The 25,299-nt window shown below is 47.6% G+C and overlaps 2 protein-coding genes across 6 annotated transcripts in view; one reads left to right on the forward strand and one right to left on the reverse strand.

Moving 5' to 3' along the window:
- Positions 1-1,458: 1,458 nt before the first annotated feature.
- On the forward strand, positions 1,459-22,291 carry STK25 (serine/threonine kinase 25). Of its 2 annotated transcripts, none has more exons than XM_061451724.1 (12): positions 1,459-1,579; positions 2,457-2,581; positions 8,294-8,524; positions 9,942-9,998; positions 11,110-11,218; positions 12,431-12,588; positions 12,859-13,044; positions 13,261-13,406; positions 14,275-14,389; positions 14,690-14,761; positions 18,008-18,144; positions 20,142-22,291. In XM_061451724.1, the coding sequence occupies exons 2-12, from the start codon at positions 2,468-2,470 to the stop codon at positions 20,179-20,181; spliced, it is 1,365 nt and encodes a 454-aa protein (XP_061307708.1). In that variant the 5' UTR covers positions 1,459-1,579; positions 2,457-2,467; the 3' UTR covers positions 20,182-22,291. The 2 variants fall into 2 exon arrangements, with proteins under 2 accessions (XP_061307708.1, XP_061307707.1); XM_061451723.1 differs by having other exon boundaries at positions 1,461-1,699.
- Positions 22,292-23,000: 709 nt separating this feature from the next.
- Positions 23,001-25,299, reverse strand: part of FARP2 (FERM, ARH/RhoGEF and pleckstrin domain protein 2) — a 73,575-nt gene continuing 71,276 nt past the window's right edge. For all 4 annotated transcript variants that reach the window (XM_061451718.1, XM_061451720.1, XM_061451719.1 and 1 more), the window contains one exon: positions 23,001-24,707. In XM_061451718.1, the coding sequence (XP_061307702.1) occupies positions 24,617-24,707 (91 nt within the window). In that variant the 3' untranslated portion in view covers positions 23,001-24,616. The remainder of the gene's footprint in view (positions 24,708-25,299) is intronic.

Below are 25,299 nucleotides of genomic sequence, written 5' to 3' on the forward strand. Positions count from 1 at the left end.
TGAATGCCCCATCCTTGACAGTGCTCAAGGTCAGGTTGGACGGGCCTTGGAGCAACCTGGTCTCATGGAATGTGGCAGGGGGTTGGAACTGGGTGAGCTTTAAGGTCCCTTCCAACCCAAACCATTCTGTGATTCTATGAATTGCTGCGCCTCCCTGCAGCCATAAGCAGTTCCATAACACTATTATCTCAACACTGTACTAAGGTCTATAGGTGAGGTTAGTGCAACAGCTTTTTGGTGTATGCTCAGACTTGACATATTAGTTAACATAAACATTGTTGATGAGACTTTTGCCCTCTTGCCTGATGCCAAGAATGAAACTACCTGGCTAACTTAATGACTCGCCATGACTGGAGGTAGAGAGCTGAGCCGCTGGGGTGAAAGGACTCCTAAGTAACAGATGCAGGAACTCACAACTTAGCCCCTGTGCGCTCATTTGTACATGTGCAAACAGGGAATGGTTCACCATTGGTCCTCATGGCACCAAAACTGGAACAGAACTCCATTCTCCTTTTCCTGCTTCACCAGGAAGCGTTGATCCTTCCGTCTGCTCCTAGATCTCAGCCAACAAGTTGTGCTGGAGGAGGGACGTTTAGAAGACACGCTCACAGTACTCTGGGGGCCCAGAAGGCTGGGCCTGCAGGTACCAACTCAAGCAACCAGGGATTCAACAGGTAAGACCTTTATTGAAAACCCTCCAACCGACAACGGGTCATTTAAATACGCACGTATTATCTCATCGCAGGGGTACCGGGTACCAGTCCTCCATCTCACTGACGCTTCTGAGGCACCCTACAACGCTGCAACATCAACCCTGGGAGAAGGGCAACGAGAAGCCCTCGCACCCCGCGCCTCACCCCTCCTGCCCCCGGGAACCCGCCCTCTTTGCACCGCCGGCTTCCTCGCAAAGGGGTGGGGGGCACCGGCCGCATCGTGGGGTGTCGCGGCCCCTCGCCCTCACGGGGGCAGCGGGCAGGAGAGGAGCTGACACCGCGCCAAGATGAGGGCAGAGCGGCCCGGTAACACCCGGCCCCTGGAGGGCAAAGGGGACCCGTCCCCACCCCGCCAGGAAGGCCCGGCCCCCTGCAGCCCCGCCCGTGCCGCGGGGTCCTCTGGGATGTGTAGTCCCTGTCCCGCCGCCCCCACCGCGCTGCCCGCACAGGAGGACTTGCCGCCCCACAGGCCCAGCTCTGGCGCCCCGCCCTCCTTTCCGCCACGCCCCCTCCCGCAGCCTGCCGGGCTTTGTAGTCCACGGAGGAGCCCTCAGGGCGGCCGGCGCTGCGCGAGAACTACGCCTCCCGGCAGGCAGCGCGGCGCGGCCTGCCCCCGCCCCGAGGCCTGTCCCCGCCCCGCGGCCTCTGCAGCGCCGTGTTGTTGAGTCCGGCCCGGCCCGCCCCTCCCAACCCCGCTCCCGGTACCCCCCGCCCCCCCCCTCCCCCCCCCCCCCCCCCCGCTCGGTGTCCTAGGGCAGCCCGGAGCGGCAGTGGCGTGGCGGTGGCTCCGTGTGCCGGGGTCCGGCATGGCACCGCTCTGCCCGTCGAGCGGGGACTGCTGGCCGTAGGTGCAGCAGGCTGCCCGGGTCCGGGTAGGTGCGGCGGTGCCCGCAACCGGGAGGGCCCCGGGGGCTCTACGGCCCGAGGATCCGCCACAGGAGCGCTGAGAGGGCCTTGCGGGGCGGAGGGAGGCTGTGGACGGGCTGGTATGGTGCGCTCTGAGGAGGCCGTGATGGGGCGGGAGGGTCTGAGGGGACTGTTGGGGAGCCGAGGGAGGATGAAGGGTCCGTGAGCGGGGTTAGGGGGAGGCCGTGGGACCATCATGGCCGGGAGCGCTGTGTAGTGCTGAGGGGACCGGGCTGGGCTGAGGTGTCGCGCTGGGTTAGGGCTCTAATGTTGCTGAGGTGCAGGGAGACCTGCGGGGAGGGTTGCTGAGGGACACGGGGTCTGGGGAGCACTGGTGGGGGGTGCCCAGGGATGGGGTAGGGTTGGGGTTCCTGAGGAAGAAGAGGTGCACGGGGCAGCTGAGCTTTGCAAGTGGGTCTGCTGGGGAGAATGGGAGCAGAGGGGTGCTCTCAGCGAGAGGATTACTGGGAAGCAGTAGGAGGAAAGGGGTGTTTGAGGATAACGTGGGCTGTGCTGGGGAAGATGCTGGGAGTGGTGATCAGGGGCTAGTGCTGTAGGGGCAGCTGTAATACTGGGGAGCACACTGAGATGATGGTGGGGAAAATGGTGCCTGAGGCTTTGTCAGTGTATAGCATTAGAGGTTCCCTGATCTGGAAGGCATGTCTGGAAAGAACTGGGAAGTGAGGCTTGCAAGGAGGGGCTGGCATGCTAGGAATGGGCTGGTGGGTTCAAATAGAAGTGCAAATTAAGGGCAAAAAGATGCAGGTAGCTCACTTGGTGAATGAGCTGGGCTCTGAGGACATCAGGTTAGAGCTGTTGTGTTCTTGCTTGTCGCAGTTGACCAGTGGATGAGAAAGCATCACTTTCCCTGTGCTACGACATCCCAACCCTCCCTGATTCTGGAAAAGCGGATGTCTGACCATCCTATAGGCATGGCTCACTTGAGAGAATTTGCCAGCCAGGTAAGTGGCAATTAAAAATTAGTGTCAAACTCTTGTATCAAGAGCGAACGTTCTTACGCTTGTTCTTGAAATGAGTTAAAAACAAATAACCAGGAAATCATTTTTTGACACTCTTTATCTCTTCTTGCACGTCTCAGCTTACTTCTGTTAGGCAATTGATTTGTGTCTTATTCCGTGGCAGTGCTGGACTGGTAGTGTTAGGTTGCCAGCCATATAGAAAGGGAGTTCTTTCCCCAGTATCATGCCTTTGTCTGAGGTTAACTTTGCTGTTAGGAGGACAGGAGCCATTGGTTCTCCGAGTATTTTTTGGAGGGGAAGCCTAGAAATGGGGACAGAAGAGCTGTGTGTGCAGGCTGTGCCAGACACACCTTATTGAAGTGTTCATAACAGCAGCCTGAGAAAACAGTGCCTATAACCTTCATGCATAAGAGTGATATTTAATGCTGAATGTTTAATTCTTCTGAGGGAGATACCAGCCTCGTGGATGTGGTTAAATACTGTTTGTTGTGATGACATTTGCACAAAAGGAATGTGGAAGGATGATGTCATGACTAAAAGCTAAACCACATTAATGATATTGGCTTGAATTTTCTTTCTTCTGATTTGGCTGTGGGGTGTGTTTGATTATTGGCAGATGTCAATACTGAATGTGGATCCTGTTAAACCATGGTTTGTGTCAATTTTGGGGATTTTCCTGTTCTGCTTCTAGGTGTAGCATTATGATACTAAAAACTTTAGCATTTGAGATGATTCTTTCTCCAAGCCTTTTCTGATTTAAAATTGATTTGCAATGCATCTTATTTTGCATGCTGGCTTTCACATAAATTATTTCCCCAAAGTGTGTATGGAATTAAATGCAAATATAGTACCTGAGTGAGTCATTGTACAGGGAAAGAAATGAAAAGGAAAGGCTACTGTCTGGTTAGGGCTGAGAACTGAGTTTTGTAGTTACAGAGGAGGTTGCTCTAAAGCTTTTTGTATACAGCATTCACTAATGAAGCTTATCACAGTTCCAGTGGTCTCATCTCTGATCAATTAAGGAAATGTAAGACATTCTCATATTCTGTCATCCCATGACTCTCTGTCTGGTCCTGGAACAGGAAAGCAATCTTGTGTTGTCCCTTTCTCAGGTCTCTTTAGGACTCCTTGATGGGACCTTGCAAGCTGTGTAACTGAGGCTTGGTGGAAGGGCAGCGGCAATTGGCCTGATGTTCTATTCAGAGTTTAGGGAGTGGTAGGAAGTGCTGTGAAAATCCAGAGACTAACACTTGGATTGGAATGTCAGAGGCTTGACTTGTCTTTGATTCCCAGTTCTGCTGCTGATCTGCAGGGTTACCTGAGGCAAATCCCCAGGTTGCTCTATGTCTGTGCCTCTGTTTCCATGCCTCAGCTACTTGGCTCTCTCTTTTCTTGACTCCCCTTTGCTATATAAATACAGCACAGTGGGCCTCCGGTCTTTCTGCTAGATGATGTGTTTGTGTTATTATGTGTAAAGTTCTGATCTGAGCTCTGCTTCTAGTTTTGTTGTTCCTTATGTGACCTTGAAGAAGCAGTTCAAGTTCTCTAGCTAAGTAATGTTTCCCTCCCTTGAAGCAAAAGAATGCAATCTGTGAAGCAAGTTGGGGCTCAGACAAATTCATGTGTTTCAAAGCGTTGAACTCAAACTTCTTGTCTATACTCCCGAAGTTCAAAACTGTCTCAGGTTTGGCAGTTGAAAAGAGCTGTGCACAGATTTCATAGACACAGGGAAGCTTTCAAATGTTTCCAGATACAAAGCTGATATCCCCAGAGAGAACGCAGTACCTGCTGTGGATATTTCTGTTGGTGGCCCAGAGGTCAGCATGTAGCATGCAGTGTGGGTAAATGAGAGTAGTTATTTCCCCTTCTTCTCTAGTCTCCTCTCAAAAGCTATGGATATCATGGCTCTGCAGCTGGAGGTGGCAGAGCTGCCAAACCCGTACTTTCCCCATGAAGCAGCTGGTGTTACTGCCAGGCTTGCCTCAGAACACGCTGCAACTCTTAATTCCTGATGTTTGCAGTGAGTCACTCTGTTTTAAAACATGGCATCACCAGTCATGATGGCAAACACCCCCACACCTGTCATGACAAAGCATCCTTCTTTTCTGTGCTGTGAGATTAGGCCCTGGTGGGCAGAAGTGGAGGACATTGCCACTAGATTGTCCTCATCCCTTTCATACTTATTCCCTCCTCTTCCTTCATGTGCAATTGAGATGATGCTTTGTGTGCTCTCCCTCTCAAGGCCTGTTCATGCCCAGCTGAGCTGTCTCTAGTGTTTGACTGTTCTCAATGGGGAGAAAGAGCATGAGGCTTTTTGCTTCAGAACTGCTGTGTAGTTGACAGTCAACCAAAAAGGTGTGAGGTTGTGACCACCTTCATGCATTGCAGTAGAAGGATCAGCAGATGGTCAGCTAGCTTTTCAGACTCTGGCCTGCAGCTCCATTTCACAGCCCTGGCGGGTTCTGTGAATGTGGAAGAACATGGAAAGACCCCAAGCTGGTGAGCAGTTGCACAGTTGACAGGTGCTAATAAGCTCTTTGGGTTAGCCGTGCTCACTTATGCAGGTGTAATGTTCATTTGATCTAGATTCAGATACTTGCTGCTAATAAAGTTTTTCAGGTGTGTTTGTAGCTGTGCAGTCAAGGAACATGGATCTGCAGCCAGGATGATTCTCTTAACAAGACTGGTACTGAGATCTGTTCATATTTAGAAAAGGGACAGATTGTGCTGGTTACACTCCTCATTGCAGTACCTCAAATTTATTGGAGTAGGGGAGAGTCAGGCTACACAGAATGGTGCCTTCTCCTCTGCTCCTACTGCTTGAGCCCCCGGAGTGTGGCAGTGTTCTGCTCTTCTGATGGAGCAGTGCTCTTGCAATGCTCTCCATTCCTGGCATAACTGCACTTGTCCTGCTGTCTGGTGAGTGCTGAGGCTTGTGTGCCCATTGATCTGAATGTTTGCTCATCGTCAGCAAATTACCATGTGGCAGCTCAAATAGGAACCTTTTGAATGGACAATTGAGCAGATGTCCTGCAGAGGAGCATAATTTTATCGTATTTTGTCATGGGAATACAGGGTTGCTTCCACAAAAATGCCAGCTGGCAATGCCTCTGCTGGGCAGACACTGACCTGCTTGAACCAGGGATGAGCTGTTCTCCTCCCTGTTTACAGAAAGTGAAAAAGATTCCTTAGCAGACTCTGGTCCTGCAGCAGGCATCTAGGAGCATGTAACCATGACTGGAATCACCCTTCCACTTTGCCCATACTTGCCCACTAGGTTCTGGCTGTGGCTAGGTATGACTTGTGTGATTTTTGGCAACTCTATCAAGGATTGCACATCCTCAGGCCTTCCACAGAGTCATACTCTTGCCCTGCCACCTAGGATCTGAAGCATTTCCGAATCAGTTTTGAGGTGACAGGTACTGGGGTGGTAAATCCAGTACTTACAAAGGTTCCTGTTCCAGTTTAATGTGGTAGTTCTCTCTCCTTTCGCCCCCAGAGTTGTATCATCTTCCTGGATCCCCTGGGCAAAGTTTCCATGTGCTTGTTAGGAAGGTTTGATTCCTTCACTGTGTTCCATAGGAAATGGGATCAACTGACATCAAAGTATGGAAGCTTGATTACGAAGCTGTCTGTTATTACAGATCTCAGTACATAAAATAGTGGCTGTCCCAAAACCTGCCTGCAGTAGCCAGTGTTCTTCTGTTTGATGTTACGTTCTTGACAAATCAGTCCTGATTCTTTGATGTGCCATGTCAGCATGAGGAGAAACACAGTAACTTACACCTTGCCATTTCTTTTCTTATGGCAAAAATACGTGGGAGAGGAGAAAGGTTTTCTCACAGGGTTGCTTCCCTGCAGGATTCATGTGGATAGTTTTCTTTACCAGCTGAGCCAGGTGCTATGGTGAGTGGCATTTTTATGGTGCAGTAGTGACTGTGCAGGGTAACATCTGGGCCACCTTGTTGCCCCTTCCTGTAAGTTGGTCAGGAGGTGAAAACTGCTTCTGGCCTCTCGTGAGCCTAGACTAGCCAGACTGTTCTCCCTGTGCTGGAGTCATCATTCTTATGTTGTCTCCTGGCATTTCTCAAGCTCAAATCCTCTTCCTTGCCACCGCCTCCCTCTTTCCAGTCCCTCTCATGTATCTCCAGTTCCTTTCATCTCTGCATATCCCCTCCAGTCTGTTCCAGTGCATTTGTTTAATGTACAGCCTGTTTCAGTGTTGCCATGGATGCGCAAGGATATTTGGTTATCCTTCTGTATCTTGGGCTGGAATGCATGGGGAAATCCTGTTGAGTGAGCTGACTATAAAGCTGATTCTGGGCCTGGCTTATTCCATATAGCAATGCACAGGGTGCAGAATGCAAACAATGGCTGACTGGCTTAATCATTAAGCAGCATGTTGGGCTGCTGAGTGATGGCTCTACTGCTGGAACCTGGTGTTAGATGGAGGAATGCAGCTGCCCTGTTCTCAGCTAAAATCTCTGCCAGCTCAAGGCCGTCACAAGGGAGCAGTGCTCTGGGTGACATGTTGGAGGTGAGACTGAGACATTCTGGGTTTGGAAAGCTCACTGTAACAGCTTGGCTGCCTCCTGGGCCAGGCCATGTTTTCCAGCTTGTTTTTTTTTAATAGACTTGTTTTTAAAGAAGACAGACTAATCACAAAGAGCCTTTTAGTGGTGAAGAGCCTGAAGCAGAGCAGGACCTCCTGGTCTGCAGCTGGAGAGAATGAAATAGCTTCAGAAAATGATTCTGATTTCTTCCCTTTCTTGTCGATACTCATCTTAATAAACAGTTAACTTTGAAGCTGCTGTTACAGAGTCAGTATGCCTCTGATGATTGTGTTAGTAGCTTCCCCTCTGATGTGCTTATCTAATGAGGGAAATGCTGTTTGCTTTTGCATCTGGGTGTGCCAGCCAGAGGAGAGGCTGTTCCAGAAAAGCAGGTCTGCAGACTGGATGTCCATTCAGCCCTCGTGTCTCCTCTGGGACAAGCAGGTGCCTGGCCTCCTTGCTGCTAGCCTTCCAAAAGACATGAGACTCCCTCTGCAAACATCTGAAGAGAGCTGTGCAGGATGCTGCCTGGAAATCAGGCTGCGGAAGAAAAGGCAGCTAATGTGAACCAGTCTTTATATTACTGTAGTATTTCTCCTTCCAGACAAGTAGGAAAGGGTTCAAATCTTTCAAATCATTCCGTTCTTCAAGTGGCAGGAAGGCAGACTAGGGAAACATTTCTGTGAACTTCCTATGGCCTCTTGCTTGTGCCCATTTTCTCATCTGGCTCTTCAAAAGAAGGCTGGTTCTGGTACACCTTTGCCTGTCTTTTTATTCCAGTGTGAACAAGTGCTTGCTCGTGGAGCTGCTTGGGTACCAATTTAGTGCCTGCAGTTGTGCAGTCTTCTCCCAAAGGAGCTGACATTTTCCATAAAGATGCTTGCTGACATTCTCCTTCTGGGCTTCTCTCCCCTTTTCCTACTATGGGTTGTAGGGGCAGAAAGCCCATCCAAGAGGTTTCTTGAGTTCTAATCTTGGATGTGTTTCTCAGCATGTGAAGACCTTTTAGGATATGTGAGTTTTGGATGAATTAAACACAGTAGATGCACAGATAGGGAGATGACCTATATGTGTGTGCATGGCACTCTGCAGGCTGCTGTAGGACTTAACGGGCTTCTGCTGTCTCTGCTTTCTGGTGTAGCACTCCAGGGTTGATCCTGAAGAACTGTTCACCAAGCTGGAGCGGATCGGCAAAGGATCATTCGGTGAAGTGTATAAAGGGATTGACAATCGCACCAAGGAGGTGGTTGCTATCAAGATCATTGATCTGGAAGAGGCTGAGGATGAAATTGAGGACATTCAGCAGGAGATTACAGTGCTCAGCCAGTGTGATAGTCCCTACATCACCCGGTACTATGGCTCCTACTTGAAGGTAGGGCAAAGCTGTGGCAATTCTCTTGCCAGCAGTTTGGGAATGGGGTGGGCTTCTCTGTGGGTGCTGCAGCTCACAGTAGCATGCAGCACTGCAGAGTTGTCCAAACTGTGAGTGTCAGTGTGGGAGCAGGAACTGCAGTGGCTCTGCTCACTGTGTGTATTTGGTCTTAATAGGAGACTGGGCTTTAAGACACTTCCAGAGCACATGGAAATGAGGTCTCTAAAGCAGGCACTGCACTGGGTAGAAGATTATTTGTTGAAAAAGCTGACCTCTCTCTGGTTTGACCATTCTTGAAAGGAAATTTGTGGAATACTTTTCCAATATACCACAGTTTTAAGGTAGTAACACTGAGGGCTTTATGCCTGTGGAAGGAAATGGAGTTTGAAGCTGTACTTTGTGTAGGGCCATGAGGATAAGTGGGTTGGAGCACCCCCTATACAAAGAAAAGCTGAGAAAATTTGGGCTGTTCAGCCTGGAGAAGTCTGCATGGAGACCTCATAGCAGCCTTCCAGTATCTGAAGGAGGCCTACAAAGATACCAGAGAGGGATTCTTCATCAGGGACTTGGTGATAGGATAAGGGGTGATGGGTTTAAACTTAAACAGGGGAGATTTAGGTTAGATATGAGGAAGACATTCTTTACTGTGAGGGTGGTGAGACACCAGCACAGGTTGCCCAAGGAAATTGTGAATGCCCCATTCCTGGAAGTGTTCAAGGCCAAACTGGACAGAACCTTGAGCAGTCTGGTCTAGTAGAAGGTGTCCCTGCCTGTGGCAGGGGACTTGAATTAGATGATCTTAAGGTCCTTTCCAGCCCAAACGATTCTGTGATTCTATGATCTTGTGATCATCATTTCATCAAAATCATGAAAAGAGCAGGAACTGATTCTTTGGAGGCGGGCTGGTACCACTTGCGTTGAGAACAGGTTTAGGAATTCCAACAGAAGCTGTTAGCAGTGAGGACCAAAGAGGTGTCTGCATGCTGGCTGCTGGAGGGGCAGTAACACTGAGTCTGCTGTAGCAAACAGTTCCTGAGCTCTATGGATCCTGATCCATGCACATTTTTCAAAAGCTGTAATGCATGTTCTCAGCCTTCAGCTAAAAACAACAAGCAAGCTGAGGCTTCATGGGTCTGCGGCTTACCTTCTACCCGGACCCTGTGAACCTCAGTCTGGAAATCTCTGAGGAGTAAGAGAGCGTCTTGATGCTTGAACCCTTCAAGCTGGCAGGTCCATCACTATAATGCTGGGTCATCAGAAAAGAGAGAGCTGGGAGCTCCCTTCTTAAGCCTCCGAGAGCTGAGGTGTTGTGGATTGTGTACAGGACTACTGATGTGTCTTGCTGCCTCTGGGGTCTTTCACTTTTCTGTCTGGTTTTATTATTGTTTTTGATCTTGATTTGTGCTCTTGCTTGCAGGGCACTAAGCTCTGGATAATTATGGAGTACCTAGGAGGAGGTTCAGCCCTGGATTTGGTAAGTACTTGGTAAGCTTTGGACCATGAAAAACATTAGCTGGAGCCTTGGTTTGTGAAATGCCCGTAGGCCAGACACTCACTTGCTGTGTACCATCTCTTTGACAGCCATGTGCCTGCAGAGTATGTAGTGCAGGACAGACACACTGGTTATGCATATTCTTGAACAGCAGAAAAGTTTGCATGGAGCTCAGCTGTCAAAGCACTGTTCTCCAGTGTGCTCTGCTGCTTTACAATAGGAAGATCCAGTGAACTGAAGCCTAACAGCAGTCAGTTGGTTTTGAGTAGTGCAAATCCATGCTTTACCTAATAAGAATCCATGGTATTGTTCAGTGCTTGCATGGCATCAGGCTCAGCAGGGACATGGTCTATAATCTAATTATAATCTATAATCAGGGTTCTCAAGTGTTTGATGATACAAATGATGTCTAACAAGTTACCCCAGATTTTAAGGGAATACAGATGCAGAATAAACACAGGAGTGAAGTTCTGCTGTGCTGTATTCTGTCACAGGATCTTGGCTTTCTCCTTAGGACAATAAAGCCTGTTTTTCCAGAGCAGTAACTAAGATCATGTAATGAAAACTGCTGAGCCTGCACTGACGAAGAAAAGTGTATTTGGGGAGGGGCTGTCGTCAGCAGAAGTCATCATAGTGTGAGAAACTCAATTATTGCACTGAGAAGACAAGACTTGTTTAGAGGAGAACTGATGGAAAGAGCTCGTACTTCACAGCCAGAGTGCAGAAGTTGTCCTCTGGGCTGTTGCAGTGGCTAAAATTCAGTTCTTGCATGCTGGCAGAGAGACTTGAACAGGAGAAAGTGTTAAGATGTTCTGTTCACCAAAGTATTTCCAGGCCAAAGCTGGAGATGAGCATCCTGGTGTTTGTCTAGGAAACCTTTAATAGACTAATAGAAAACCCCCCAAAGAGTTTCCATTTAATGTTGCCAGGTGCAGAGTCCGGCATTCTGCTTGCAGAATGAGCACCAGGCCTGCAGTAGGTGCTTCTTGCTGAGTGTGACCTGCTCAGCCAAAGTTTCCAGGAAACAAACTGAGGCTGGAAAACCCAAGGCATCCATCACCCTCTTTTAAGTAATCTTTCTGCCCTTTATCAGCTGAAGCCAGGACCCCTGGAGGAGACTTACATAGCTACTATCCTGAGAGAAATCCTAAAGGGTTTGGATTATCTACATTCTGAGAGGAAGATCCACAGGGACATCAAAGGTAAGCAGTGGAGAGCTGAGCTCTCCTTCTTGAAAGGGATGTTACTAACATCAGATTTAGCAGTATTGTGCAGCAGTAATCTGAGAGGTTTCAAAGACAGTTTCTCAGTGCTGTTTTCACTATTGGGTGGCTTGTTTCTGAATCTGATGCTTTTCCTTTTATTGCGATTCATGGTTTTCACGTCTTTAGGGTTTAGAGTAACAGTAAGGATCTGTAGCTCTTCTCTGGTATTTGCAGTTTGGGTAGGCAGGGGGCTAAAGGAAAGGAAATGAAAGGCATGCTCAAATACTAGCTGACTGTTATGTCTGGACAGTTGCTTTACTGCTGGACCGCAGGCATGTGTATGCTGATTATAACTTACTGTGAAGGTGAGCTGTCCTCATGCAGGGTTCACAGCACTAGAAAATCAGGGCAGCTTGTGTCAGCTTATCCTGTTCCTGATTTTCATAGTCACTGGCTGTGTGCAGTGCAGAGAGACCTGGCATCGGCCTCCCAAAGAGCGGTCTCATGCCAAGCACAGAGCATCAAATGATAGCAAGGGGGTGGGAGGACAGTGCTGTGAAGATGTGGCCAGTGTTGGATGCTGACTGCTCTGACCCTCTGCAGGTGGGGATGTGAACAAGCAGAGCAGAGAAACCTCATGCAGGGGAATATGTTGAAAAGATTCTGTTGTGTGTGTGAGGCTGCACATTTCTAGCAGGTTTCAAGCTGTGCAGGTCTGCTGGCTGCCAGCAGAGTGGGGAAGTGCTGAAAGCTTGTAGGTAAGGTCTGCCTCAGAACCAGAAGTTCTACAAAAAACCCTCATCTCCAAACCTGCACAATGTCACTGTCTTAAGCTGAGTGAGGAGCAGTACAAGACCAGGACTTGAGAGCTCTTTAGAAGGATCTGCTCTTTAACCTGTACTGATGCTACTCTGCAAAAGAAATAAGACCATTTGAAGTATCTTTCTCCCCTCTGGTCTTTGTGTGGCCAGGGATCACATCTAGCAGATGGTGTGGCCCTTCACCTCTACTTCTTGCTGCTACTCTAGAAATATTTCCCTTCTGATCCAGCCAAGCATATGAACTTGTTCCATGTTACCCAGCAAAGGTAAATTCTGAGGTGAGGGTTTTCACTGGGGCAAAGGAGGATATCGCAGGAGGTCCATTCTCAGTATTCAGTTCTGTGTGGGCTGGACATGATTTAGACTTAATACTTACTTGTGTGAACAGCTGCCAATGTGCTACTTTCGGAACAAGGAGATGTGAAACTGGCAGACTTTGGAGTGGCTGGACAGCTGACGGACACACAAATTAAGAGAAACACCTTTGTTGGGACTCCATTCTGGATGGCACCAGAGGTCATCAAACAGTCTGCTTATGACTTCAAGGTGAGCTGGGAGCAGGAGGATTGCTACTTGGTGCTACTTTATATAAGATGATGCTAGGTTTAATACAGAGGTTAGAAGTGTTGCTTATTGCAAGAATGATACTTTCCTGTTATGGTTCAGGATCTGTTGGAGTAGTTTGTCTGCTGGACCTGAAACACCTCACCTGATTTAATGTGATCAGCCCTTCAGCTGTGCTAGAATTGCATGCTCCCATGTTGCAGAGTTGCTCCCTGTTGTTCTGTGCTCTCACTATTCTTGCGCTTCTTTCAGGCAGACATCTGGTCCCTTGGAATTACAGCCATTGAACTAGCAAAAGGAGAGCCTCCAAATTCCGACTTGCATCCTATGAGGGTTCTCTTCCTGATCCCCAAAAATAACCCTCCAACACTTGAGGGTCACCACAGCAAGCCCTTCAAGGAGTTTGTGGAAGCCTGCCTCAACAAGGATCCTAGATTTGTGAGTATTGCTATCTACCTGTGAATTTGGGTCAAGTATTGCAGAGGTCAAAGACTTACTTAGCAGAAGACCTTTTGGTGCGAAGTTTCCTGGAGAGAAAGAAGTACTGAGCTTACAGAATGGACAGGCAAGCCTGGCAAGAATTGAAATCAGTGCACTTGCTTGGTTAGTGTGCAGAGATGGTTACATGTAGCATGCTTTTCTTATTTGCTCCAGAGGCCAACAGCTAAAGAATTGCTAAAGCACAAGTTCATCACACGCTACACCAAGAAAACCTCATTCCTAATGGAGCTGATAGATCGATTCAAGCGCTGGAAATCAGAGGGCCATGGAGAAGATTCCAGTTCTGGCGATTCTGATACGTATGTACATGCTCTGCATGGAGGGGTGCCCTGCTATATACCCTTCATGCCCTGGGGTAGCCTGCAGCAAACAGCTTGGGTTCTTTTCCCCACCTGGGTTGGAGCTCTTACTGTAGCTCGGGGGAAACATGAGAGCATCTGTTCATGGCAGCAGGTGACTGCTGCCTGAAGAAACAGGCTGTTACCCAGTATTCTATTCTGGTATTAATCTGCGGAGCCTCTTTGTTTAGTGTATAGAATCAGAAGTACTAACAAGAAACATCTAATGTGTGCATAACTAACAACCAAGGCTCATTGCCTGTATTTTATGGACATTCAGTTAAATAAAAGAGCTACAGGCTTTAGTAACTGTGCAACAACTGTGATTGTGTGTTTGTGTATTCATGGGTAGAGTGCTCTGCTACTGATGTGGAGGATGAGCTATGGGTGAGGAAAGGGCACTTCGTTGCCAAGCTGGTGTGGCAGAGCTGCTCTTCGCCTGTAGTGGCAGCACTCGAGTGAGCAGTGACTCTGGGAGGTTAGTTTGCAACATCTAACCCTAACCCCTCAAATTGTGAGCTGTGTTGTTTTAAATTCTCCTAAATTTAACTTGCACTTTAAACTGTGTTCAGGCTGGCTAGAACAGAAAGGTGGTTGTGGTGATTTAGAAACATGATGTAGTAGTTAGCTCACGTCTCTGGTGCTCTGTACGGGCTGTAGGGACAGAAGCGGTTTCTTAGGATTTTTTTCTGGAACAGGGAAATGCCTGGAGCCCTGTGGTGTTACGACAGTCAGGTCGGGGGGGAGCTTGTGACTATGGGAAGGCATGGGTAAAACACCCGGTATGTGGAGTGAAGCTTATTCTTGATTTTCCCCTTTTCATTTGCAGTGATGCAGACACAGAGGATGGAGACCAGGGTCCAATCTGGACATTCCCACCAACTATTCGCCCTAACTCCTTGAGCAAGCTGCACAAAGGAATGGCTCTTCATGGTTCCCAGAAGGTCTGTTTGCTGTCTGTTCTTTCAGAAGTGGACTGAATTAACACAAGCTTCAGAGGGTCTCGGGGAAGCTACCAGTCACTCCTGTTCTGTCTAAAATCAACTGTAGTGTGGCATCAAGGGCTAGTACCCAAGACTTGTCTCTTCCACGTCATCAGGGTACTGCAGTTTATGGCTTTTCTGAGATCTGGTGAGGGGACTGCCATGAGATGCTGTGAATTTACTAAAGACTTTTTAGTTTGTGTGCTTTAGGAGCCTTTCTCTGTGCTTGTAATTTCTTCTCGTCTTGCTCTTGCTTTCTAGCCTACTGAGCCCATCAAGAGGCAACCGCGGTCACAGTGTCTCTCCACACTTGTTCACCCAGTTTTTGGGGAGGTGAGTAGAACCTTCATGGTGTCTGTGATGGCTGGAGAAGAAGAGATACCTGACATGGATCAGTAAATGGGAAAGATTTAGGGAAGGGAGGTGCAGTGAGGTACCTAGTAGGATTAAGGGACTATGAAGTATTTGTGCCTCTGTTCAGAGGTTTATAGTGAGGTATGTTGGGAAAATGAGTATGTCCCTGGAGTGTCCTCTCCAATACACTTGTGTTCTTAGAGGTGTAGCACTACTGTATTGTCTTCTGGTGAGGATAAGATAGAGGAGTACCTGTTTTGTATCTGTCTTAGGTTTGCTAATGCCTTGACAACTCTGGACACTGATGTCCCCAGCCTCTGTGGCTGAAGTTCAGCTCCTGTTAGGGCAGGCAGGTACTGGAACTTGCCTGTCACTGTACATGTTCCCTGCCCTCGTGCTATGTGCAGTTCTGCACAGCAGAGTCACTGAGGGGAATGTGGGTGGGTAAGAGCAGGAGTCGGCTTTGCCAGTTACTAGGCCATCTTCTTGATTTGTATATGCCTGATATTACTGGCATACCAAGGCCAAGGAGTTACCTACCATATGGCCTGTGGCAGGTAGACTAAGAAAACGTGTTTGGAAAACCCACGTGTTTCCTTGCCTCGTGTTCTGGGTGGGGATGTAGAATTAAAAGCTACCATTAATGATGATGATGGGATAGTGCCTGTATCAGCAGAGAGCTAAATTGTCTTTCCAGCTGGGTGATGTTTTAAGGGAGAAGAGGATAATCATAAGGAGGCTACTGCCTATGGGCTTCAGTTGCTGTTTCCAGCAGGAGTGTGGGAGAGTGTGGGAAAGGAGGTTCTGCTTCAGAAGAAATCACTTACAGAAACACTTCATGTCAGGGCTCTCTTCTCGGGGTGCTGGGTCACAGAGACCCTTTCTTTGGTCCTGATGATTTGCTCTTTTCTGGATCCTGATGCTGTTCCAGGGGTGGTCCAGCAGAGTGCTGTGCTTTTCCAGGGATAGTCTCTGGACTTAAATCTCACTCCTCGGGTCTAGTGCTATGTGGAAGGAGGGTTTGCTGCAGGGCAGAAAGCAGAGGTCATTCTGAAAAGTGGGCTGCTGGGACAGCACAGCTTTGGAAATTGAGAGTTTAGCTAAGTGGCCTCTTCTGTACTCCACTGAGCCTGGCTTCCAGAGGGTGGAGCATGAGACACATGCTCTGGGTCGTGTAGGCCTGGGCCTATGAGATAGAAATGGATATAAATCCCATTGGTTTCTGATGCAGGCAGTTTGTTCGTGCAGCGTAACCACTGATATCTGATTCTCAGTCCTTTGGTTTAGGAGCCTCCTGTGGAAGGGAGTGCTCAGAGCTGTGAGTTCCCAAAACCAGTGAGTGCATCTTCATGCTTCTCCTTACCAAGCTTGCTGTACCAGTTCCAGGCAGGAAGTGCCCGCTTGGATCTTTCATTTCTGCTGGTTTGACTCCCTTGCCCCAGATTTGCTGATCCTCATTTCCTTTCATTAGACCTGGCACCTTTTCACCTCTTTCTATAAAAGGCCTGAAGTTGGGTTTTGTGAATTGAAATCTTACTGAGATGCTGTTCATCTTTTCTGTGCCTTCCCTGCATGTGTATTATTGGATGTTAATATTGAAAATGACCCACGGTGCTCACACAGATGTGGGCAACTGCAAATCCAGAAGCCCATTTGCTCTTCCTGGGCAGGAGGAAAAGTAAGGTATTTGGGCCTAAAGGGCCAAGCAGTGAATAAAAGCCAGCGGAGAGGCTTTGTGCAGGCCCCCTGCTAACCTCCAAGGAGCTCTTCTGTGGTGGGAAGTGACAAAATCAGACTGCTCACATCACAGGTTGCTGTCAGTGGCTTGGTTGATAACAAACTGGCACCTTACCTGTAGGACCCGTGTCTCATTTTGCTCTGGGGCAGGCAGTCTTTGATCAGGTAGACGTCAAATCAAATCCTTGGCTTCGACATCACAACTATTTTTGGCCTAAGAACTCTGTATCCTTGATGTGTAATTGAGTTGCCCTCCATGCCCCGCCACTGCTGCAGGAGCAGAGGCAAGAGTGAGTTGCTCCCCCAGCTGAGGCTTTGTGTTGGTGAGCAGCTGTCCCACTGAAGAGGCAGCAGCTCTTTTTGACTAGGAACCGTTTGCTTCCAGTGGGGGATGCGGAGCACAGGGACAGTGCAGTTGGGATTAGCATTCACATTGTCCTGCTTTCTGCACCATGGAGAAAAGGTGAGCTCCAACAACAGGAAAGGCTGATCCTAGAATTGCAGGCAAAGAACTGCGAGGCTTATGTAAAGCCCATTAATCAGCGTAGCCTAACAGGAGCTTAATCGAACTTGACAGTGGTAGCTGGCAGATAGGGCTTGTTCCACACAAGGTTTTCATCTGTTCAGCTCAATGTGTAATGACGTACACTAGGGAAGGGGTTGCCACATGAGCTGCTTGTGTGAGAAGCTGGGGAAATGCTGCAGAGGATGTGACTGGGTTTTCCAGTGACTCCTCCATGCTCAGCATCAGTGACCTGTCAGGAGCTCCTCCGTGACAGAGGTTTGCCTATTTCAAATGAACAACTGGAACCATGTGCAAGCAGACCTGTGGCTGGTAATGCCTAGTTGGCATGCACTGACCATGATAATGTGGCTTTTCACCTAGATCAGGTGCTGCATGTGGAGGTCTTGCTGCAGGGGCTTCCTTCCCCTGTCCCTCTGGAAAGGTCTGTCCTGGGGAGGAGTGGCTCAAAATCCATAGTGTGCCTCTTCCTCCCAGTCACTAGAAGCAACTCAAACTTTGTTGTTGATACTCAAAGTGGTGGCAAGTGACTCCTGGTGTTAGGGTATTTTCTGCCCTGCCTGTCTGCAAGCCTTTAACCTGGGTGCTAAGCTGTCATTAGCAGCAGAGGTGACTGTACTGGTTCAGATACAGCAGAGTTCTTTGTTCTGTTACTACTTACAGCTTTTCAGGGCTGTTGGTCCATTTCTAGTATCGTTTAGTTTGTTTAAAAGTACATTAAGGCCTGTTTGTTAAGGACTTTAATTGTTATTAGTACCTGGAGGAAAGGCTGAACTCCAGACGTTGGATTTCATCTTCCTGACCTACAAAAAGAGTCCTTCTTGATTGTATCCAGAAGAATCTTTCTGCCCTTCTGCACCCTTGTGGAGTCACACTACAAGGGAAAAGGACTTAATGTTTGCCCTGCAGTGCTTGATCAGTGCTTTTCTGAGATAAGGAACTAACACACCGTTTCTGGGTTGCAGCTTAAAGATAAGCACAAGCAGACTGGAGGCAATGTGGGAGCTATGGAGGAGCTGGAGAATGCCTTTAGCTTGGCTGAGGAGTCCTGCCCAGGCATCTCTGACAAACTGATAGCACACATGGTGGAACGGGTACAAAGGTGAGTGTCCTCTGGGGTGCGAGCTGGGCTGGAGCAGGCAGTGAACCGATCCATTGTCAAAATCTGGAACTGAACAGTCAAGACAACCAAAAAGTGAATATTGATGACAAGGGTCTATTAAGTCAGCGAAGTCACTTCTAAGTGCTTTACATTTAATGAAGCAGTTCTTCCTGCCTCAGCAGTGCTTTTGCACACTGAACAGGCTTCTGTAGTGTAGATGAGTGTTGAAGAGCACAGCAAGGTGCTGCTGTTCACCTTCCTCTTGCAGACAGGCTGAGAGAGCTGGGCTTTTTCACCCTGGAGAAGAGAAGGCTCCAGGGAGTCCTCATAATAGCCTTCCAGTGCCTAAAGGAGCCTGTAAGCAATCTGGGGAAGGACTTTTTACAAGGGCCTGTTGTGACAGGGCAAGGGGGAATGGCTTTGAGCTGACAGAGGGGAGACTTAGATTAGCCATTAGGAAGAAATTCTTCCCTGTGAGGTTGGTGAGGGGCTGGCACAGGTTGCCCAGAGAAGCTGTGGCTGCCCCATCCCTGGCAGTGTTCAAGGCCAGGTTGGACGGGGCTTGGAGCAACCTGGTCTAGTGGAAGGTGTCCCTGCCCATGGCAGGAGGATGGGAACTGGATGAGCTTTAAGGTCCCTTCCAACCCCCTTCCACTATGATTCTATGACATACATATATGTGTGTGTGTGTGTGTGTGTGTGTGTGTGTGTGTGTACATATATGATGTCGTGCTGGTCCCATTACTCAGGCAGCAAGGACTATTCAAAATGTCGTAAGATCACTTCTGGAATAGCGAGTATCTGTTTCATTGCAAGGAATGTGCTTCACAGCACTACGTGCAGCCAGTCACTCTGCTTGCCCAGTTTCAGGTAGGAGGAAAGGGTATTTTTCCTGGAGTGAATTACTTCCTAAACCAGTGAAGGAGTATAGTGTAGTAGAATTAATTTTTTGCTGCTCAGCAGGTGCTGCATCAAAATTGCCTCCATTACTGGCACCAAGTTCAGTCACATCCGTGTGCTGCAGGCAGCAATGTCAGATCCTGATCATGCATTTTTCAGGCTTTATTTAACATTGTGACTCACCTCCCTTTCACAGCAGGCTGTCCTAAATCTTGCCCTTTTCTCACTAGCTGAGAAACTTAACATTTGCTGCCTCACTGGTTAGAAGGCTGGAAGTATTTTGCTATACATGTGACCAAAGGAGCCATTCTCTGCTCTGGTTGCTAATGTAAATACCAGCCAAGCTTTACAGTCTTTACACCTCTGAGCTTGGGCTTTCTAAGCATTTATTTCTGATGGGTTTAAGCTGGTGTACTTTGCGTTGTAGCTCAAGTATCTTTTGGATGCTGTCAAGAAAAGAAGAGCCTTAGATACCAGGGACTGAAAATACTGGCCATTCTTTAGGGCTTCTGTTACTAAGTTATCCAAGCTCCCAAGCAAATACGCCATAGGTATGTTCATACCCCTCATCTAATAATCACTTAAAGGTGGAAAGAGAACACTTGTCTCTTCTGATTGACCCACAGAGGTCACAGAAAGTGTCCTGGTGATGCCTGCAACTGAGCAGGAGGTACTTGTAGATGTGTTCTGGGTGACTGCAGGGCAGCTGTTACAGTATCATTTGCTTCTACCAGCCTAGAAATGGCATTACTGGATGGTGCAAAGGGCAAGACACTAGGGTTTTGTTTTGGAGGGCTGCAAGAACTCGGAAGCCTTGGTTAATTTCTTCTTCTAAAACACCAGTGCTCAAAATTTGTTAGCCTAAAACTGGGACTTAAAAGCCAGAAAAAAAACCCAAGCCACCACCTTGGCTTTTCGTTAAACAGCTTGGTTTTAGTTTCAAGACTTCTTTATGTAGAAAACTGGCAGTGGTGATGGGAGTGGGTAAAAACACCTCCAGACTTACCCCTTCACCCACAATTGCATGGGTCGGTGCAGTGCGTGGGGGCTTGCAGTGGACAGCAGTGCCCAGTTCCATGCATTATTCCTTCCTGCAGGTTTTCACACAGTCGGAACCACCTGACCTCTGCCCGCTGACACCAACATTCCCTGCTGCTGGTTTGAGGGAGAAGGATTTTTTCCACCTTCATAAGAACTACATCTCTAATCCAGATCACCATCTGCTGTTGGATGCAACATTGTGTTACGGACTCCAGGACATTTCAGAGCCTCCATATTACACGTTTTCATGATAACCCAGGGTGGGGTTTGCAATGCAAGTACAATTTAGACCTTTTGCAGAACCCGAGATGGGTGGTCTAATTGTTTTTACAATGTAATCAATGCAGTTTTTAATTGTTTCCCTATGGATGTATCCATTTTGGCTTGGTTTGAGTCACAGCTTGTTACTGGTAAATGCCCAGCTGCTGGAAAAAGAGGGAGATTCTCTTCCATTAAGGTATATTTCAAAGGCGAGTCCAATGGTTTTAGCCTCCTGCGCTTCCTAAAAAAGTGTTTGTGAGCAGTAATGTGTATGTGCAGGTATGTTTGGAAGCTCTTCATGCATGGAAAATTTCCATGCCTCTGGAAGTTTGAGCAGCTCTCCAGTTGTTCTGGAGGTTTGCTTCAATTCCTTCACACACTAGTAGTGAAATGCTGTCAAGTACAGCAGCAGCTGAGCTAATCCACTGCTGCTCTTTCCCAGGAGGATGGGTTTGCTGACTGTACTTTTTTTGGCTCTGGGACACATTTTGTATTAGGCTTCGGTTCACCTCATTCAGGCAACAGCAGAACTTGCCTTGGGTCTGCAGGGACTGGAAGGCAAAGTGGTTACATTTGGTTTGGGAGCTTGTGGAGTTCCTTTTCTTGGTGCTTTCTGCAACTTGAAGCAACTAGATACGCAGTCCTAAGTCTCTAAGCAGAGCAGACGCCCTGTGTGCATGCACAAATGTTGCAGAAGGGTTAAAAAAAGGGGGCAGGAGGGGACACAACTGCCAAAGATTCTGACAGGGCATCAGTTTAAAAGGCAGCTTGCCATTGAGGCAAGAAACCTGTCCTCTACAAAAAGGTATCAGTTGGATGGCTAAGCAGCAACGCTATCCGTGTGGTTGGGGGTTCACAAACGCTTCCATCAACTTTCCCTTCTCAGCTTTCCCTTTCTGGCTCAGTTTGGGATTGGAACTTGCTGAAGCCAGAGCTGTGCTTCAGTTGCCAAGCTGTGGTGGTGTTTGCTAGTGGAGAAATCAAAGCATTAACAGCCGTATTGGCTGTTTAAGGTATTCCAGTGGAGCCATCCCTAACTAGCATTGCATTCTGTATAATACTAGTTTATAACAAACACAGATCTTTAATCCAGGTAAATGCACAGATCTTAAAGCTATGGTAAAGGTCTAGAAAATAGACTTAGGAACATAACGTCGATAGCTGTTTGCCTAGAGATCTGCTCTCTAATTGTGAAGATATTCCCATTAGGTCAGCAGGACCTTAGCTATCCAGATCTTTGTTTGGGTGTCTGGGTGTGGATGATGTGGCTCTCCCAGAGCCACTGAGAATAAAAGCTGTAGCTGTTCAGCAGTTTTTTAAAGATAGGCTACTTTGTTAGGAATGAGGTGTGAGTTTTGGTACTTTGATTCAGACCTGCAGATTGTAAGGGCTGGGCTAAAAGTAGCTCAAAAAGACCCTACATTCCCCAACCCCAGTGCGTGGTGTTCACGTTAGCTTATGACTATCCTTTAATCTTCATCTCTGATTGATAAGTAGAGGCTCAGCAAACACTATGAACAGGTCCAGTAGAGAAGAGGTGCTGCTGTTTGATCTTGCTGGAGCTCTGCTGCAGCGTGGTGTTTCTGTGGGGTGAGAGCCATCTCAGAGTCTGTGTTTATGAAGAACAGACCAAACCCATTTTTTCCTCAGGAGAAGGTGTTAACATGGAAAACAGGAGTTACTGAGGTGGAAGGCAGAGGCTGCAGCCCAGCAGAAAGGCAGCTGAAGGGCTCCTGCTGCTTTTGAAGTTGCTGTTTCATGATGGTAGCAAATCATGTCAATAAGGTACCTTGTAGTATTACTCACATGCACTGCAGTGTAATGAGTAAACTTTTTTAAAGGAAACAATCCCCACAGACTTCGTCCAGTATTCAAAGCAACAATGGGTTTAGTTTTTAAAAACGTTGAAAGGGATCTGCCACTTTCAATAAAGTAATAAAACAAATGAGGCTGCTGTAACATTGTATTATTAGGGGAAAAAAGCATGGGTTTAAGCTGCTTTTCTTTGCGTTCTTTTTGGTCTTCCCCTGCATCTTCCTGCCTCATGTAAGTCTAACAGTGCCTTGTGAGACAGACCTGTTGAAGTACTTGTGCAAGGAGGGAACACAGCAAAAGACAGATTACGTTAGTCCTTTGCTGGTAACTAGATGAGCTTTAAGGTCCATTGCAACCCAAACCACCCTGTGATTCTATTAATTTCAGACAGTGTTTGTCAGTCCTGGAGCTGCTCCCCCAGCCTGGTGGCACTCACAAGCCCACTAAAGGTGGCTCTGCCACCTCCTCCACGTCATTCTGACTTGGTGCTCTCCCTCTGCTGCTTGATGCTGTGTGAACTGCAGACCACAGTCTTGCTGAGTAACTTGAACACTCTAAAAAGACAGTATTTCAAATCCTGGTGCTAGAAAGCCCTGCTACTGTAGGTGAGCTCTCATGAAAGAGGAAAACGCTCCTGCTGACAGCCTCCAGTATGTGACCATGACAAAACAACTGTCACTATCCTCCAGGAAAACCACTGAATGCACTCATTGATCAAGTGTGAAACCTTTTCCTTCAGTCCTGAGGAAAAGCAATGTTTCTGTATAGATGCTGTCCATCCTCCCATGAGCGTGGCCATGGATGGGGATGGTGGGTTCAGGAATAAGAGACTGAGAGAGTTTTATACCAAGATGCTATTTACTTCCAACAGTCACATTCAGCTGCATTATAACATACCTAAGCAATCCACATGTATACACCTACAACAGTTAATAACATTTTTAAAAAGACACTAATAAATTAGGTACATTTAACTTACATGGGACAATGGTCATTGTGACAGTGGTGGACAAGGCTGGATCTGATCTTCTCTAGGATGTGAATGCCAAGTGAGCAGTCTGGAAAATCCCTCTGGAACCCACAGTCCTCATCCCACACATGTTAGACCATAACCTGGAACAGCCTTGGAGAATGCACATGCTGGCCTCTGTAGTTCCTGTTCTCACAGGATCTCCACATTCCTCCATCCTCCCAGTGTGCGACGCTTTTCCTTTTCTTTCACTGCACCATTGCATTGTTCCTTCTAGTATGCAAATACTTTTCTGTCTAATACAAAAGCAGAGTCCCTAGAGCCCATCAAAGCCACATCCAACAGCATTTTGTGGCACTTTGCTTATTTCAGTCCTTCTGTGGAGGCAACCAAATGTAACAGCTTTACAAAACCAGAACAAACCGCAAACATTTCAGATTTAATACAGAGATTTAATAGAGTCCACAGACACTGATGCTCCAACTGGAATCCAGTGACTTTCACACCTTCATTAGAAACAGGAGATGGATCCTGCCCCAAATCTAAAGGTAAGAATAGGGATTTTCAGGAGTCTTTGCATGACACAAGCACAAGTAAGTGACTTTCAGAGAAGCTTGTTCTCCTGTATTGCTTAAATGCCTTGAAAACATCACCTGCATCAGGGTGGAGAGCGTGTTCATCATCCCATGGCTTAAGTAATGCCTACTACAGAATAAAGAAACTCCAGAGATGTGAAATGAGAATAGTGACTGATCCTCTCAGCATAGAATCATAGTAGAGTTCAGAGGAAAAACCATCACCCTACCTGTACCGACCCACAATATAGCAAAACCTCAACAGCTCAGCAGAGGTTTATTCCTCCCACTTCCCATGGAAAACTGCTGCCATGGCAGTTGCCAAAGAGCAGAGTTGTTCTATGAGATCTGCAGTTTCTGATCGACATGAACTGTGTTTAAGCTAGTACATCTGTGGATCCCCTGTTAGTCTGAGCCAACTGTGCTAGCAGGCTGACAAGAACAGCAGCAGTACAGCCAACCATGCTGAGCATCAGGGGAAAGGGAACTTCTGGGAGCCAGCGCTGGCACCAGCAGCTGCGAGCCAACTGCAGCACTGACAGCTGCTATTTTTCTCCCATATATGCTGGCCATTCAGTCAAAAAGTAAAACCAAGAGGCATGTGCCTTCAAGGCAGGCAAGGGTGTTACTGTACAGGTACAACTGGAACAATAAACCTTCCGTGATGTGTGCACACTGAAGCTCTGCAGTTGTTAGGTTCTCTCTTAAGTAGGTTCAACTGGAGCAGACCTGACCCTCTTCCATACCATTGGTAGTGGATGTGATCACCATCTGCAACTCCTTCAACTCCCACTTTCCATACCAGGTAGAAATGAGCCTCCTGGTTCTTTGCTTTATCAGCTCCAGAGACTCCTGTTTCCATCTGCCTCTTCTGTTGATGTTTACACCAGAGATCCAGCTCTGCCCCACGTCAGTCTGTGTGACTGTCCTTCTCATCCTTTGGAAGCAGCAGGCTCGACCTGGCTGGAGAGCTAGTGGCTCTCTTGATCACCTCCATCCACCTGGCAAGAAAGGACATTAGAAATGCTCAACCCCTCACTCACAGATGCATCACCTCTTCCTTCCATTATGAGCTGTACCCCTTTCACCAAACACCACAAAAGTTCCACTTTTCCACCTCTCTTTTACAAGTCTTATAGGAAATTAATTCTTCAAATGAATAGCTTGAGATATGGTAAATACACTGCAGAACATGGCTGCCTGTCCTAGTAACAACCTAGTAACAGTGCTTTGAGCTCCAGAGAGCTCTTGTAAGAGCACACTGTATTCTTCTCTAAGTGTACATCCATTGTGAATTAGACATTCTCTCCTTGAAATCACATGAAACCAATGGATTTAAAAAGCACTACCCTGCTCAGGTAGCTGATACGTACATTGCTTATGAAGGTGTGATGCTCTCCCAAGGAAGGGAGAAGTATGTGCCACCTTCTCCATAAAAACACACTCCAAACCAGCCAATACTACCCTGCACGGCAGGACACAGTGCAAGGCTTTTCAACAGCTAATGTAACAGCAAAGCTTTGTACATGATGTATTTGAAACATGATTCACTTTGGACCATGTGTGGAAGCCCTAACAGCGCTGCTAAACATT

The sequence above is a fragment of the Pezoporus flaviventris genome, unplaced genomic scaffold (genome assembly GCF_033815535.1).
Source record: "Pezoporus flaviventris isolate CSIRO_AGI_PZ_B2104156 unplaced genomic scaffold, CSIRO_AGI_Pfla_v1 ptg000013l, whole genome shotgun sequence".
In the NCBI taxonomy this organism is placed as follows: Eukaryota; Metazoa; Chordata; class Aves; order Psittaciformes; family Psittacidae; genus Pezoporus; species Pezoporus flaviventris.

Bases quoted from the DNA above. Each gene is read 5' to 3' on its own strand.
- STK25 (XM_061451724.1), top strand. From the start codon at position 2,468: ATGAGAAAGCATCACTTTCCCTGTGCTACGACATCCCAACCCTCCCTG. The intron at 12,589-12,858 runs GTGAGCTGGGAG...CGCTTCTTTCAG, and splicing joins AGTCTGCTTATGACTTCAAG to GCAGACATCTGGTCCCTTGG. The intron at 14,390-14,689 runs GTCTGTTTGCTG...CTTGCTTTCTAG, and splicing joins CTCTTCATGGTTCCCAGAAG to CCTACTGAGCCCATCAAGAG.